The 16521-nt window shown below is 53.0% G+C and overlaps 1 protein-coding gene across 2 annotated transcripts in view; it reads left to right on the forward strand.

Moving 5' to 3' along the window:
- Positions 1-231: 231 nt before the first annotated feature.
- The window catches only part of MREG (melanoregulin), a 62768-nt gene continuing 46478 nt past the window's right edge, over positions 232-16521 (forward strand). The window contains exon 1 of one of the 2 annotated variants that reach the window (XM_072741638.1): positions 232-679. In XM_072741638.1, the coding sequence (XP_072597739.1) occupies positions 456-679 (224 nt within the window). In that variant the 5' untranslated portion in view covers positions 232-455. Of the gene's footprint in view, positions 680-7585; positions 7775-16521 lie in introns of those variants that run through there. The other variant, XM_072741637.1, reaches the window with a different exon arrangement.

Here is a 16521-nt window from a genome sequence, read left to right on the forward strand (position 1 = left end):
AATAATAATAATAATAATAATAATAAAAACTGTGAAAGGAAAGCAGGCCCTCGGTCCGTCCTGCTTTTACTCCGCGGGGCTGGCCGGGTGGAGAAGGAGGCGAACGCCCTCCACGGCGCTGGGGGCGGGGGTGGGGGAGGGCCTTGGGGCCTTTCCTTCCCGGGGAGCCAAAGCCAATAAACGTATGAATGGATGCGGCCCAGCCTCGTGCTGCGTGACCCCCCCGCCCCCGGGGCGCCCGGCCGAGGTGCCCGCCGCCTGCAGTGCCCGCTTCCTCCTTAGGGCAGCAGCCGCGCGGCGCGGGACGCCTCCCCCGCCCCCCCCGCACCTGCGTCCCGGGAGTTAAAGACGCGGGGAGACGCGTCCCTAACGAGGCCCCGGGGCGGGAGGCGCGCGGCCGCGCAGCTCGGGCCGAGGGGGCGTCCCGGCCGCGCCCGCGTCCCCGCCGCGGCGTGATGCGCTCGGAGCCGGCCCCGCACCTGCACGCCGCCCCGCACCTGCACGCCGCCCCGCACCTGCACGCCGCCCCGCACCTGCACGCCGCCCCGCTCCGGCCGCTCCGCCCGCGGGGCTCGTCGCCGCGCATGGGGCCGCGGGGCTGGCTGAGGACCGTGTGCTGCTGCTGCCCGTGCAGGTGCCTGGAGGAGCCCGGCGCGCCCGAGAAGGAGCCCCTGGTCCGGTGAGCGCGCCCCGGGGCGCCGGCCCCCCGCACCCCCGCCCTGGAGCCCGCCCTGCAGCCCGGGGACCTCGGGTCGCACCTGCGCCCGCGGGGAGGGAGCTGGGAGGGGCGCGGGCCGCAGGGGGGGAGGGGGGAGGTCGCGGCGGAGGAGGGGGAGGTCGCGGCGGGTCCGGCCGGGGCACGCGTGGTCGCCGTGGATTCACCAGGTGGATTTCGGGGACGCGGGCGACCGTGCGTTTCTGCTGCGCCCCGGCAGAAAGTTGGACACTCCGCAGTGCGTGCTGTGACCAAAGAAAAGGCGACTTAGGTGACCGAGCCCTGGAAATATTTTTCACATTAAAAAGAAAAAAAAAGAAAGAAAGAAAGCACCGCACTACTGCGCGTACCTCGAGGGCGCAGCGTGTCCCGGCCCACCCGCGGGCTCGCTCAGGGAGCGCAGGGAGCGCAGGCTGCAAGGTGCGCGCCTGCTGGGCTCCGGCCGCCCCCCCCCCCCCAGCTCGGGGCTGTCGCCGTCGTGAGGACCCCGTGCAGGTTCCGGGACACAGGCCCTGGATTTAAATTTATTTTTATTTTTATTTTTTTTTATTTATATTAGTCATACAGAGAGAGAGAGAGAGAGGCAGAGACACAGGCAGAGGGAGAAGCAGGCTCCATGCAGGGAGCCCGACGTGGGACTCGATCCCAGGTCCCCAGGATCATGTCCTGGACTGAAGGCAGGCGCCAAACCGCTGCACCACCCAGGGATCCCAAGCCCCGGATTTAAAATGAAACTAGGGAGCAGTGCATGAGGCCCGAGGCCGGGGTTGCTTGTGAAACATGCGGCTGCCCTGAGGAGCCTTTCACAACTTCTCCAAAGCATAATTTACCTTTTCCTCCTCTGTCAAGTCCGAACACTTCCCTTGACTTTTGAGGCCTTACGTCACCCCTCACTGCCTGTCCGCTGGCATTTTCCAGCATATGAAACACTCCTTGCTCCTTGATTTAATCAGACAGGCATCCTGGCAGCTCTGGGAACGACCCAACCTTCTGATTCCCCCCAAGCTCACCTCAAGGAGTGACCTTTATCCTTCCTGCCCCCTCCTAAATGCTCGTTCTCAAGCCTCTCCCCGCCGGGCGGTTCTCTTGGATTGCTTTGTGCTTATTCATCCCCCACTCCTACGATTTAGGATTTCAAATGGACCATCTGCCTGTGCAGTGAGCGCACACGTATGTGAATATACGAGTCATGTTCGTCTTATATATAGAAAAAATTGTACAGGGGAGCCCGGGGTGGCTCAGTGGTTTGGCGCCTGCCTTTGGCCCAGGGCATGATCCTGGAGCCCCGGGATCGAGTCCCGCATTGGGCTCCCTGCATGGAGCCTGTGTCTCTGCCTCTCTCTCTCTCTCTCTCTCTCGAATAAATAATAAATAAAATCTTAAAAAAAAGAGAAAAGAAACAATTGTACACACTCTTGCTGACGGTTGCAGCCAGAAACCTAGATTATGAGGGTACTATGGGCAGGGGGGTGTCTAGTAAACCACTCCAAATCTTAAAAGAAGTAGGCAGCAATCTAGAATTTCATGCTCGATTGTACGTGCGGCTTGTCAACATTCACTGTAACGAGAAATAACAGCACTCATCCTCGGTGCCTTGGGTCTTTCCAATTTTCCATCCCCAGATGCCTATTTGAGTTAATAGTGTTGGTTATTTTAAACTCTTGACCTGCCCCGGTTTACATCGTTAAGTCGATGAGTTTTGCAAGGGATCTTAGGAAGACAAGAGTCGTTCGGGGACGGAGTGGCATGGTGTTCGTGAGTCAGATTGCCTGGGGTTGAAGATCCCAACTGGGTGACCGGGCACTAATTAGGAAACTTATTTGTGCCTTAATTTCCTCATCTGTAAAATGGGGGGGGATAACAGTGTGTACCTCAAAGGGTTGCAGCGAGAAATGAATGAGCTAAGGCACGTACAGTGGTTAGTCGAGTGTCTGACACATAGTAAGCGCCCTGTAAATTCTAGTTATGGTCACTCATCGTTGTTATTCCTCTGAGCATGTGACCAGGAGTGGACTGGGCTTCTGTGGTTTCATGTCAGCTCTGGCCTCATTTCAAGGCAACACAGATTTGGGAAGAAGCAGGGTTAGGCGTGTGTATGGGTTCCTGTATCTTCCTTCCTACTCAAGTCATCAGCAGGTCTAGTTGGAAACTTTTTTTTTTTGTTTATTTATTTATTGTTAAAGTGGTGTTTCGTGTATTGACACCGATGTGCAGTCGTCGGCACTATCTAATCTAGGACATTTTCATCACTCCCAGAAGAAACCCCACACCCATTAGCAATCCCTCGCCACTCTCCCTGCCTTGCCCCCACCCCATCCCCTGCAACCACTGACCTGCTCTCTTGTCTTCCTGGATTTGCCTAATCTGGACGTTGTGTATAAATGGAATCATACACGATGCGGCCTTGGCACCTGGCTTCTTCCACTCAGCCTTGTGTTTTTGAGTTTCATCCGCATTTTAGCATTTATTAGCGCTGCATTCCTTTTTAAGGTTGAATACTGCTCTTCGGTTTGGCTTCGCTGCATGTTATTTATCCATCCACCAACGGATGGACGGCTTGGGTTGTTTCCCCTTTTTGGCTGTGAACGTCTGTGTACAGGTTCTTGTGTGCACGTATGTTTTCAGTTACCTTGGGTGTATACCTAAAAGTGGGATGGCTGGGTCATACGGGAATGCTGCATTAAACTTTTTGACAAACTGCCAGGCTATTTCCCAAAGTGGCTGGTTTGAAATCTTGATGTGGTGAAATCATGTGGCCAGATGGTCTTAATTTTTATTTTATGGAGAACTTCATTCTTTAGGTCTTTTTTTTTTCATTTATTAAAAAAAAGGGGGGGGTTTTGTGTATAAGCTCTCCTCCTAACTAAATCCTTTAGGGTAAAGCAATGGTTTTCAAGTATTGTTTCATGCCCCAAGTGACCAGTGCCTGGAAGAGATGTGGTTGGGGGAATGACGTGTGTCGCATGTGTCCACGGTCACCTGCAGGCCTCTTCCAAAACGCACCAGGGATTCTTGTTAGTTTAAGAAAAGCAGCTCTTAGAGTCTCATCTCCTTTGCCGATCTGATCATGTCTTTTATGTTTCGACCTCTTTCTTTTTGCCTTTTCTGGAACTTTATACCTGAAGGGAAATACCTGTTCCTTGTCTGGTTTGTCTATATTTCTTTCTGTTCCACTAGTTCTTTCTTTCTCCTTTTCTCTAGAAATATACTGAGGCTTCCCCCTGCCTGGAAATTCATCCTGATATCGCCAAGCCCATCAGTTATCATCCTCTGCTTTTTTTGTGTGTTGAGCACAAATGTCTTGAAGGGGTTGTCGACTGTGCCCCCCCACCCCCCACTTTCTTCTTTATGACCCATGCACCATGAAATCTGGTTCCTCTCTTTCTTTCTTTCTTTCTTCTTTCTTTCTTTCTTTCTTTCTTTCTTTCTTTCTTTCTTTCTTTCTTTCTCTTTTTAAAAAAAGATTTATTTATTTTAGAGGGGGGAGGGGCAGAGAGAGAGAGAGAATCCCAGTCAGATTCCCAGCTAAGCAGGGAGCTGGGCACAGGGCTGGATCCCACGACTCAGATCATAGCCTGAGCTGAAATCAAGAGTTGGAGGCTCAACCGACTGAGCCACCCAGGTGCCCCTTAAATCTGGTTTCTGGCCCCTGCCTGATTCCATGAACATTGCTGTCTTGAAAGTCACCAGGAAGAGAAATCTGATGTTCTTTTCTCAGTGTGCGAGCCATACCTCTGTGCTGACCGTCCATGCCTGCTTTCACGCTTCTTTCCCTGGCTTGTCTGATTCTGCCTTCTCTGGTCTCTGCCTGTGATGGGTCCAGTCATGCAGATCCCCCGGCCACCCCAGGGTCTTTGCTGATCCCATATTTGTTAGCTAGGCATCCTGTCATGTTTTGTACTTCTTAAGCTTCTACTCTGGTCTTCAGGCCCATTTTCATTGCCACCTTTGTGTGGAAGCCTTAGAAAGTCTCCCCAAGCAGTTGTGGCGTCTCCTTATTCTCTCGTTCCCGCTCGGGGCACTTACCTCTGGTTATTACAGTTCTCAGCTGGGTGCTGCAATCCCAGCCAGATTGGAGGTTCTAACCTAGAATGGGGGGGCTCAACCCAGCTCACCGAACTGTTCCTCGCCGTGCCCAGCATGGTGCTCGACATAAATTAACTGAAAATCTACTTTTTGATTGATAACGATTACAATAAGAGTTGTTCATTTGTTAATTTCTATGTACAATTTTTTTAAAAAAAATGTATTTAAAACAAAATGCTATAGGGGCTCCTGGTGGTTCAGTCATTTAAACGTCTGCCTTCAGCTTAGGTCTTGATCCCAGAGTCCTGGGATTGAGCCCTGCATCGGGCTCCCTGCTCAGCGAGGAGCCTGCTTTTCCCTCTCCCTCTCCCCCACCCCTCTACTTGTGCACTCTCCCTTTCCCTCTCTCTCTCTCTCTCTCTCTCTCTCTGTCAAATAAATAAATAAATAAATAAATCCTTTAAAAATTAAAAAAAATAAAACAAAATGCTAAAAAGACTAGTAGAGCCAACACACGTATACCCGTCCACCTTAAGAAAACAGTCATACTTCAAAAAAAAAAAAAAAAAAGAAAAGAAAACAGTCATAGAATTGAAGCCTCTCCCCATGTGTCTCTCATGACTGCATCCACCTTCATTCTTAACTTTATAGAAATAGTGAATCCTGGGCGGATGTCATTGCACCAATGAGGTTTCTTTGCATATTTTTTGTCATTAGTCATCCCTAGGACTGGATGAAATAGGTGTTATTTATCTCCATTTTATAAAGGAGGAACTCAAGGCTTAGAGAGTTTAAATGGATTCAAAGTCACATTTGGTAAGTTGGAGCGCCAGAATTTGAATCCATGTCTGTCAGGCTTCCAAGTTCATGCCTGGCACTGTAGAAAATTCGGAAAACCACCAAATATTTTCCAAAAGTAACTCGTAGTATTTATACACGAGAAATGGGTGAATATCAGTAGCCTTAGTTCCCGTGTGTCTTGGCCCCTTATTCCTTCCCTTCTTCCATGTCCTTCATGGGTGCAGTTCTTTTACCTAGAAGTAGAAGCAACCTGGACCCATGACCCAAGCCCAGTGGGACATAGGAGACCTGAGTCCTAGTTTCAGTTATTAATTAACTGTGGGATTTTGAGGAGGACCTCTCTTACTTTCCTCAAACTTTAGTTTTTTTTTTCTTCTACAAAATGGGGAAATCAACAAAAAATATTTTTTTTAAGATTTTACTTATTCATGAGAAACACAGAGAGAGAGGCAGAGACACAGGCAGAGGGAGAAGCAGGCTCCCTGCAGGGAGCTCGATATGGGACTCGATCCCAGGACCCCGGGATCATGACCTGAGCCAAAGGTGGATGCTCAACCACTGAGCCATCCAGGTGCCCCTAAAAAGGATTCATTTATTTGTTTGAAAAGAGAGAGCGTGCACATGCCAACAAGGGGAAGGACAGAAGGAGAGGGAGAGAGAATCCTCAAGCAGACTTCTTGCTGAGGGCAAAGCCTGATTCAGGGCTCGATCTCACAACCCTGAGATCATGACCTGAGCCGAGATCAAGAGTTGGACACTCAATGGACTGAGCCAGCCAGGCAGGCAGCCTGGGAAATCAGACTTAGAAGTGTGATCTTGCAGGGCTGTTTCAGGCTTGACACAAGTTGTCCTCTTCCTTTGGCCTTGTGTCAGCTGAACTCGTCTGCCTTGGACTCTAGGGGCAGGGAGACCGTCGGGGTCCAGGGAAGGAACCTGAAGGCCCAGGGCGTGTGAATCACAGCTGCTTGTCCAGCTCCTTAGCTGCTCAGGGCTGTTTCAGCAGCCCTGAGTAGGTGAAGAGTCATCTCTCATGCCAGGCAGCTTAAACACAGGTCTGGAGAAAGGACCTGGGGCCTGACCTTAACTCCAGGCTTCAAGCCCAAGCACAGCCAGAGGTTTGGTTCAGTCTCCGTTTTCTCGCCTTCACTCCAACTTTAGGACAGAGTCCTAGAAGGCTCTTCTTTTCAGTCATCTTGGAAGGTTTGAGGTTCTGCACGCCGTTCTTCTCTACCTGCCTCTGTGCCTAAAGTAAATGGTGATCAAACCACAACAAACCAGTGTGCACTGAGGACACATGGATTGTTTTGGGATGTAATGGCTTTGGTCATTTGTAAAGTAGTGAATGACTTTTTGGCTCAAGATTTCATGCTACTAATTAAAAGAAATATATGGGGTGTGTATCGTGGTTTCCTAGGGCTGGCACGATGCATTACCACGAATCTCGTAGGTTAAACCAACCGAAATGTGTTCTCACGGTGCTGGAAGCCAGGAGGACTCTAGGGACAATTGCTTCTTGCAGGTTCCAGCTTCTGGTGGCTGGTGGTGTCCTTGGCTTCTGGCCGCCCACTTCCGGTCTCTGCCTCTGTTTTCTTCCATGTGCTTCTCCTCCTCTGTCTCAAATACCCCTCTCTTTGCTCTTGTAAGGACACCAATCATTGCATTTCGGGTCCAAGGTAAATCCAGCTTGATCTCCTCTCAAGATCCTTAATCACATCAGCAAGCCCCTGTTTCTGATGAAAGTCACATTCACAGGAACCCAGGGCTGGAATTTGGGCATGTCTTTTTTTTGGGGGGGGGGACACTATTCAACCCACTATAGGGTACCTTTGGGAAAATGTCTGAATTCAGAGCTTTGGGATTTTTTTCGATTTTATAGCATGGCTTCCTTCCATTGTGGTGAAGGCGTGCTCTTGCATATAAAACTTATAACCCCCCCCCCCCCGCCTCCCCCCAGCATGAGTTGTGGCCCTGGAAGTGATATGATTCTGGAGGCACAGCTGCCATCAGCCTTTGAGCGGGGCAATGTCCAAGTGGCCGGGTGCCAGAGTCCACTGCCCTGTGACATCCCGGACGGACAGCCATCGAGGTCCGGAGGGCCATGTGAAGGAAGTGCCATGCAAATGCCACACGCTGAGACCTAGTTCCCAGGGCCCCTCTGAAGCGTTTCCGGGAAGTACAGTCTTGGGCTTTAGTGTTTACCTACTCGGATCTCCGAGTTTTATCGGAGAACAGGTAAGCCCCACGCCCGTCCTGTTACTGACAAGCCCAAGGACAAAGGGAGAGAATTACTCTGTGGCTCAGTTTTGGTCCGTGGCTGTCAAGCCACCTTGTGAACCGTGTCGTGAGCGTCCACACTGCTTAGCTCCCGGCTCTTCTCCATGCACCCCCTCCCTGAGCCTCTGGTCTTTTTTTTTTTTTTTTTTAAGATTTTATTTTATTTATTCATAAGAGACACAGAGATGCAGAGACGAAGAGGGAGAAGCCTGCTCTTCGCAGGGAGCCCGCACTCGGGATCCCCCCTGAGCCCACCCAGGCCCCCCCCCGAGCCTCCGGTCCCTGCACAGAACTTAGGCCCCTGTGGATCTGTGGCCAGTGCCCCGGGAACAGCCGGCTGTGCCTCCTGCCACGGCGCCTGGAGTTCCTGCCACGGTGCCTGGAGTTCCCGGAGGGGGAAATAAAACAAACAAAATTGCACGTGACCCTGGGGGGTCGTGATTCTGAGAAGGAATGGAACTGGGCCTGGGGGGGGGGGGGGTGGGCGGCAGTCTGGAATTTCCCGGGCCTCTGAGGGCGCAGCGTGCGTGCCTCCTGCTGCAGCACCAGCCCAGGGCGCAGGGGCCGGGCCGGGAGCCTTTCCCGGGTAGCTCCCCCACCTCCAGGGGGTCCTGCTTGGGGCCCATCTCCAGGGCGTCCTGCTTGGGGCCCACCTCCGGGGGTCCTGCTTGGGGCCCACCTCCGGGGGGTCCTGCTTGGGGCCCACCTCCTGGAGCTCCTGCTTGGGGCCCACCTCCTGGAGGTCCTGCTTGGGGCCCATCTCCTGGAGGTCCTGCTTGGGGCCCACCTCTGGGGGTCCTGCTTGGGGCCTACCTCCTGGAGGTCCTGCTTGGGGCCCACCTCCTGGAGCTCCTGCTTGGGGCCCACCTCCTGGGGTTCCTGCTTGGGGCCCACCTCTGGGGGTCCTGCTTGGGGCCGAAGCGGGCTTGGTACCCGTCTTTGAATCCACTTCTTGGCCATGACCCTGGAGGCACACGCGGTTCCTGCCACGCATGGCAGCCACGTTCTATAGTCCCTGCAGGTGCAGCATGATAGGCTGCTGAACCATTTCTCCCAAATCCGGGAAAATCCAGGGTCAGGGTCCTGCCGGCCGATTGGTCAGCTGCTCACTATGGATCTTATGTTGTGTGTTTCTGCTTCAAAACACCTTGTTGTCTGGATGTTGTTGATTCATTCACCTTGAGCTCCCGGCCAACAGCACCATCACTGACTCCCGAACGAGGCTTATCTAACACACGCGTTTTAGGACTTTTGCACTATGCTTGGGGGCCGTCCTAAACAGCAGAATCACCAATAAAAAGCATGAAAATGAAAAAAAAAAAAGTGGCACTAAAGATACCACGACAAGGAGGCTTGTCTACATCGTGAGAGCTGATGTGAGAAATCAGAGCATCGTCTTGTTGGACCCTAGCCGGGGACGTGCCCCTAGAGTGCTGCGAAGGTACCACCAGTATCGGTTTGGGGTGCCAGATAAACTTTACTAAGTGGGTAAATGTGCAAATATGGGGGCGATGGGGCTCAACTGTCGTGCCTGTCATCCCGACTCGATGGTTGAAGAAACTGAGGCCCTAGAGCTTCAAGAGCTGGTGCAGAGGCATACCTGGCTGAGCTGGGACTCAAGCCCTTTTATGTTTCAGCGCCGTAGGAAGAGCAGGGGCTGCCTAGCAGGCAGCGAGACGTGTGACTAGCTGCTTAGGTGGTACGTGCGAGAGATTGTGTTTGCAGTTGAGACTTGCCCCGAGTTGTGGTCGAGAGCCCCTGGGCCCATTTTTCGGTATTGGGGCTGCTGAAAGCAGGTGCCCGTGGGAAAGAAGGGTGGTGGGTTTAAGACACTCGAAAGGCAATCACCACCAGCTCCGGAGGGACAGTGATCCTTTACATGTGCGCTTTCCATCGCACAGCATGGACTCACATGACCTCGGAGCTGAATAAATCGTCTTCTGCCCTTGGAAGGGCTTAAAGAAACGTTGGCTGAAGTATTCGTGCCAGTGAGATCTCTCAGACCGGGGCCCAGATGGCCGGATTCTTTTCCCAGAGTGTGGGCAGGGCTCCCCGAGCTAACACAGCTCAGCCACGACTCCCTGCAGAACCTGCAGGTGCAAGGCCTGGAGGCCTGGCCAGATGGTGATTCAGAGGAAGTGCCTGCCGAGGCATAGACCATCCCCACTGCAGGGAGGGGCTCCAGGCTTGCTCGAAGAATCCATTGCAAAGCCTGGATGGACTTCTTACCTTCTTGAAAGATGGGGGAGAGAGAGGCGTGAGTCAAGGGCCCAGTTCCCAGAAGGGGCCTCAGGTCTAATGAGTAGGAGGTAAACGCTTTCCCAAGGAGTCACCCAGTTGAGGTTCCCATAAGGATGGCTCATTTTTTGTTTTTAAAGATTTTATCCATTTGTTCACAAGAGACACACAGAGAGAGAGAGAGGCAGAGACACAGGCAGAGGGAGAAGCAGGCACCCCACAGGGAGCCTGATGTGGGACCCGATCCGGGGACCCCAGGATCACACCCTGAGCCCAAGGCGGATGCTCAACCGCTGGGCCACCCAGGTGTCCCGAGGATGGCTTGTTAAAGGTTCCCTTCGTAGGCAACCTCCAGCAAACCCCCTTTCCCTTTTACGAGTTGCATGAGTCAGCCTCAGAGACTTTGGAAATTCCTGAGAAGATGAAGTTTCGGTCTCTCACGCGTCACGTGATGGAGGCTTTCTGGAAGCTTTCTGTTCCCTAGATATCTTGAAGTGATCTTATCACTACACCTTTGTTTAAGAAGTAAATTGTGCTTCAGTGCTGGGTAAACTATTTTGTGAGTGATCAGAAGTCGTTTCGAGCCTGCTTGATGCGTATTTGTTTTGCGCCAGTTATATACTGTGCACTCTGTTCTTTTGGGGCTTTTTTTAAGGGAATAAATTTGGCAGGACAGTGTGTGTATCTGAAGTACCGCCCCACTGCCTGGAAGGTGGTAAGAGTTTACTGAATTCCCCTTACTTATTACTTTTTTTTTTTTAATTTTTATTTATTTATGATAGTCACACACAGAGAGAGAGAGAGAGGCAGAGACACAGGCAGAGGGAGAAGCAGGCTCCATGCGCTGGGAGCCCGATGTGGGATTCGATCCCGGGTCTCCAGGATCGCGCCCTGGGCCAAAGGCAGGCGCCAAACCGCTGCGCCACCCAGGGATCCCTACTTTTTTTCTTAACTTGAAGAAATTCAGGCTTGTATATGTGATAGCAGAAGCTAAAAACGTGTATAAACAACTATAGAGTGAGTATTCTTGTAACCACCACCCGGGGCAAGAGATCGCTATGGGCAGCCCTGTATCCTGCACCCCTGATTGTATCTCCCCTCTCGTGGTAGTGGTTTCCTGGCTGTTCTTTATAGCTTCATCATCTTGGTGTGCACCTTGCAAATGTATTTTAGTGTTGCCTGCTTTTAAACTGTACCTGAATGACATCAAACTAGGTGAGATCCATCCAGGTGGCGGCGTGTGGCTTACCTCGTGATTCTCACTGCTCTGTGGGGTCTCTATGTTGTTCACCTGTTCTACTGTTTCTTTGTTTGTTTGTTTTTAAAGATTTTATTTATTTATTCATGAGAGACACAGAGAGAGAGAGAGGCAGAGACACAGGCAGAGGGAGCAGCAGGCTCCATGCAGGGACCCCGACGTGGGACTCGATCCCGGGGCTCTAGGATCACACCCTGGACTGAAGGCGGCGCTAAACCTCTGAGCCACCCGGGCTGCCCCTGTTCTACTGGGTGGACTTCTGGGTGGCATCCACGTGAGGGTTGTTACAGCAGGTTTAGATTTTAAAGTCAGCACCATCAGGTGACATCGTTCATCCTTCAGCCACACTGGCCTTCCCTTGGGGCCTCACATGCACCAAGCACCCTCCTGTCTCAGCGCCTTTGCACTTCCTGCCCTACCTGCTTAGAATGTTCTTCCTCCACTTGACCTATATGGGTAACACCCTCCCTTTCTTCAAGTCTCTGCTCGAAATCAATAGCCCCTTTTAAAACAGTGGCCTCACCCCCTGCGCCCAGTCTGTCTCTTATTCACCATCTATTCCTTCCGAGCCCTGAGCATCACTTGACATAAATGTATGTGCTTATTGCCTGGTCCCTCCCGTGAGACTATGAGCCCCACCTTCATAAACTTAAATAGCTAAGAAATGTTAAGAGCTTGTCTGTGAGTCTGCAGGCCGGGATTCCAGCCTCCTCTGTACCATTCAGAGCCCTGTGACCTTGGGAAGCAATATTTCATCTTTCAGAAAATATTTATTGAGCATCTGCTACGTGCCAGGAGCTGTTCTAAGCCCTTGTGCTGTAGGCAATGATCCTCTTCCTGTGGGGCTTTTATTCCAGTGGGTGGGTGGGTGGGTGGGGGGAAGCAGCAAACATAACAGTAAACCGGATGATAAATAATTGTGTAGGAAATAGAAGGGACAGAGCATGGGCAGGGGAGCACACTTGCCATTGGTTAGGGCAGGCCTCATGGAGGAACTGATGTTTAAACAAAGGTGGAAGGAGGGGAGCAGGGGAGGCATGTGGCTATGGGGGGGAACATTCTAGTGAGAAGGATCAGTCAGTGTGTCTGGGGGCGGTGCGTTTCAGGGAACAGCAAAGAGGCCAGAGAGGCTGGGGTGTCGCCTGGGGCCTAATAGAACAGGGTGTGACTGGCTTATATTTGAGGTCAAATGGGAGCCACTGCAGGTTTCGAGGGAGGAGTGACACGGCCTGATTTACATAGTAAGGGGATCGCTCTTTGGCTGTAGTGTCAGGGATGGAATTGGTGGGGGGCAACTGTAGCAGGAGGGAGACGGAGAAAATGATTGGGGGGGGGATTCCTGTGCAAGACGTGAGACCCACCCCCCTGGCCCGGCAGCACCCAGGCTCGTGCGGCGGCCTGCCAAGCCAAGAGACGTCAAGGCCCGCGCAGTCGGAGGGGTGGCGTTTCGGTGATCTGAGTGGAGACTGCTGGTGGGGAGGCGGGTGGGAAGACCGGGTGCTTGGCTTGGAGCGTGGCGAGCTCGAGCTGTCTATCAGTCACCCACAGAAGGGGGAAGGAGCCATAGGGTGGGAGCCTGGGGACACAGGTGTAGACTTGGGGACGTTCCTCCTGTAGGTGGTATTTGAAGCCATGGGAGGGGGTGCATGGGAGCAGAGGAGAGGCCAGGAATAGGTGGAGTCGTCCTGAACCCCCTGTCCACGTCATGGGGTTCTGGTCAGGGCCGTCTTCAAGCCTGAAAGCACTAGGAACGCACGGGGTGCGATGACATGGGGCTCCCCTTCGGCCAGGGGAGCGGAAGGCAGGGGGGCAGGGACAGGGGCAGGAAGGAGGCCCCTGGGTGGTGCTTTTCATGCACCTCGGTGGTGAAAGGCTGAGGAGGACTCTGGCATCTCTGGAACCGTGTTTACACTGGGGGTGAAGTCACGGATGGGCCAGGTGTGAGAAAGAGCCACAGTATCTAGCGGGAGGGAAGGAAGGATAAAGGGAGGGAGGGAAGGAAGGAGAGAGAGACATCAAGGAGGGATGGAGGGGGGAGGGCTGGGGAGGGAGAGGAGCTGGGGTCCACCTGCTGTGTCACTGGGACGATTCCTTAGCAAGAGGCAGGGAAAGGTCTAGAAGCCAGGGGGCTCCACAGGCCGACCCGTTCTTGGTGAGGAATCAGATGAGGTGTCCTTAGGTAGTCGGGGGGAGGGGGGTGCCACCAAATAGCCTCTGAGATCTGTTTTTTGAGACCTTTGGTTGCTATTTATTGAAGATTGATTGATTTTTAAAAAATATTTTATTTATTTATTCATGAGAGACACAGAGAGAGGCAGAGACACAGGCAGAGGGAGAAGCAGGCTCCATGCAAGAGCCCGATGCGGGACTCGATTCCAGAACTCCAGGAGGTCCTGAGCCAAAGGCAGATGCTCAACCACTGAGCCACCCAGGCGTCCCGAGATTGATTGATTTTTAAAGATTTTTATTTATTTATTCATGAGAGACACAGAGAAAGAGGCAGAGACACAGGCAGAGGGGGAAGTAGGCTTCTTGCAGGGAGCCTGACGTGGGATTCGATCCCAGGACTGCGAGATCATGCCCTGAGCCGAAGGCTGATGCTCAACCGCTGAGCCACCCAGGCGTCCCATTTATTGAAGATTTAAATAAAAAATGATTTATTGTTGTATCAGGGGTGGGGAGGGGCGGAGGGAGAGGCAGTGAGGATCTCACGCAGACTCCCCGCTAAGCAGGGAGCCCAGCACGGGGCTGGATCTCACGACTCCGAGATCACGACCTGAGCCGAAACCAAGAGTTTTGCACCCAACCGGCACCACCCAGGTGCCCCACTGGAGATTTTTATCTCCTCGCTGCCTTAGGGGTTTCAGTCTCACATCAGAGATCTCCAGCACGCAGCCTGCCTGTCTGTGCGCAGAGCTGTATGTAGAGTCACTGCAACTGCTGTCACCAGCCACCTATGTGCATGGTATTTTGTGGGGCCTTCCAAAATCCTGTTGGTAGGGAGGACTCGTGGAAAACTCTAGAAACTCCTGGTAAGCAGTCTGAGTGCCCCCGGGGCACTTTGCACCCCGCAGGCCCCAGGTAGGGAGTCCAGGTCTCCTGAGTCACCTGTGAGCTGGAGGTGGGTTAAAAGCAAAGACTCCCTGGGGATTGCATCCTGTGCCCCCAGGTGGGACTAGGGGTGGAGTCATCCTACCTTTTGGGAGCCACAGCCACTTCTGCTTCTAATGTAACTTCAGAGCCACCTCTCAAATGCCTGAGGTTCATAAAATATTTATCACCAGCAGATGGTGGCCGGGGGCAAAACAGCTGCTCTCACTTTCTTTAGGACCTTTTGGAAATCATTATATGGAGGAGGGAGAGAAAGTGAAGTTCCTGGCTCAACACCCCCTCCCTCGCTGCCTTATGTCCTCCCTGGGCTTCCTGGGCTCAGACCTCAGGGCCTTTGCACAGAATCTCCTTACACAAGCCTCGGAGTCCTTCACAGAGGTTCCCAAGCTGCTTCTCCAGTTGTTTGCTTTAGATACTTCTTTCCTTCTGGATTCTCCACCTTCAGGGTTTACATCTTATTTTATTTTTTTTTATTTAAAGATTTTACTTATTTATTCATGAGAGACAGAGAGAGAGGCAGAGACACAGGCAGAGGGAGAAGCAGGGAGCCTGATGCAGACTGGATCCCAGGACCCCGGGATCATGACCTGAGCCAAAGGGAGGTGTCCCCAGGGTTTACCATTTCAAAATAAAGTGGGCTGATGCCTGGACTGGAGGGTGGTTCAGGATAAAAGGAGCAGGGACTAGCATGCCGGGGCACAGAATCCGGGACCCGGTGGGCCCGGTGGCCTCTGACAGAGCCTTCTGAGGGAACCCGCACCCTCCTTGACCTTCATCGTGGCTGGCTGAGCAGATGCGCGGCCCGTGGCCTAGACCCCGGAGGACGGCAGGAGCCACAGGCCAACAGCACGGGGCGGAGGCCTTGCTTGCTCAGAGACAGAAGCTCTCGATTCTCTCTCCTGCTGTCTGTGGTCCCCTGGGTGTCAGTGACTAGGCAATGTGAGGCTCGTGGGACGCCAGGGCAACACTGCTCCCCATTAGGGCTGTGCTACTTGTGGAGAGGGCTCTGGAGGCCCCCGCCGTCTGGAGACGGGAGCCCTCCCACACGGGCCCTTTTGGCCTTCCTGGAGAGCTGCCTTTGGGTTTGCAGACCAAGCAGGAGAGGGAGAGGGCTGTGTTTTGCATTGGCTGGAGTCCAGCATGTTCACGTGTGTGTGTGTGTGTGTGTGTGTGTGTGTTGGGGTGAGAGAGAGAGAGAGAGAGACAACGAGGTAAAGAGGGAGGGAGGATGGGTCTAGGGGGCACTAGCCAGGAAGGCACCTGTCCTAATCTCCTCTAAACATGCAAAGAAATTGTGGATTTCTAGCAAAAAGTGGCCAGATTTGCGGGGATCCCTGGGTGGCTCAGCAGTTGGGCGCCTGCCTTAGGCCCGGGGCGTGGTCCTGGAGCCCTGGGATCGTGTCCCGCATTGGGCTCCCTGCATGGAGCCTGCTTTTCTCTCTGCCTGTGTCTCTGCCTCTCTCTCTCTCTGTATCTCTCATGAATAAATAAATAAAATATTTTTAAAAAGTGGCCAGATTGTTCATGATCAGTTGTTGCTGGTTGATTATGCAGGTGGTTATTAGCTAATTTCCCAACGTCCTGCTTTGAAAGGGCAGTTTTAAAAAAGTGGCGACAGTGACTTATGTCTGAGGTTTCCTTTAACAGCTCACTTTGCCACATTCAACAAAATTATTATTATTTTTTTAAGATTTTACTTATTTATCCATGACGGAGAGAGAGAGAGAGAGAGAGAGGCAGAGGGGGAAGCAGGCTCCATGCAGGGAGCCTGACGCGGGACTCGATCCCGGGACCCTGGGATCCCTGAGCGGGAGGCAGCCGCTTCCCCGGCTGAGCCACCAGGCGCCCCTCAGTGGGGATTCTGAAAGCGCCTCCTCCGTGCCGGCCGGGCCAGGCGGTGCGGGGTCAGAAAGCACAGGCCACCATCGCTGCCCTCGGGGACTCCACCGGCTTGTCGAGGAGTCGAGACTTAGAGCAAGGAAGCAGACCAGGGGCGAGGCAAAGAGCGGTTCCCGGAAAGTCCTAGGGTTTCGTGGCCCCGGAGGGACACGCACGGTAGCATCAGCCGCGGTTGCAGTTCCTGCGTCCCGCCGGGGTC

The sequence above is a fragment of the Vulpes vulpes genome, chromosome 16, assembly GCF_048418805.1.
Source record: "Vulpes vulpes isolate BD-2025 chromosome 16, VulVul3, whole genome shotgun sequence".
Taxonomy (NCBI): domain Eukaryota; kingdom Metazoa; phylum Chordata; class Mammalia; order Carnivora; family Canidae; genus Vulpes; species Vulpes vulpes.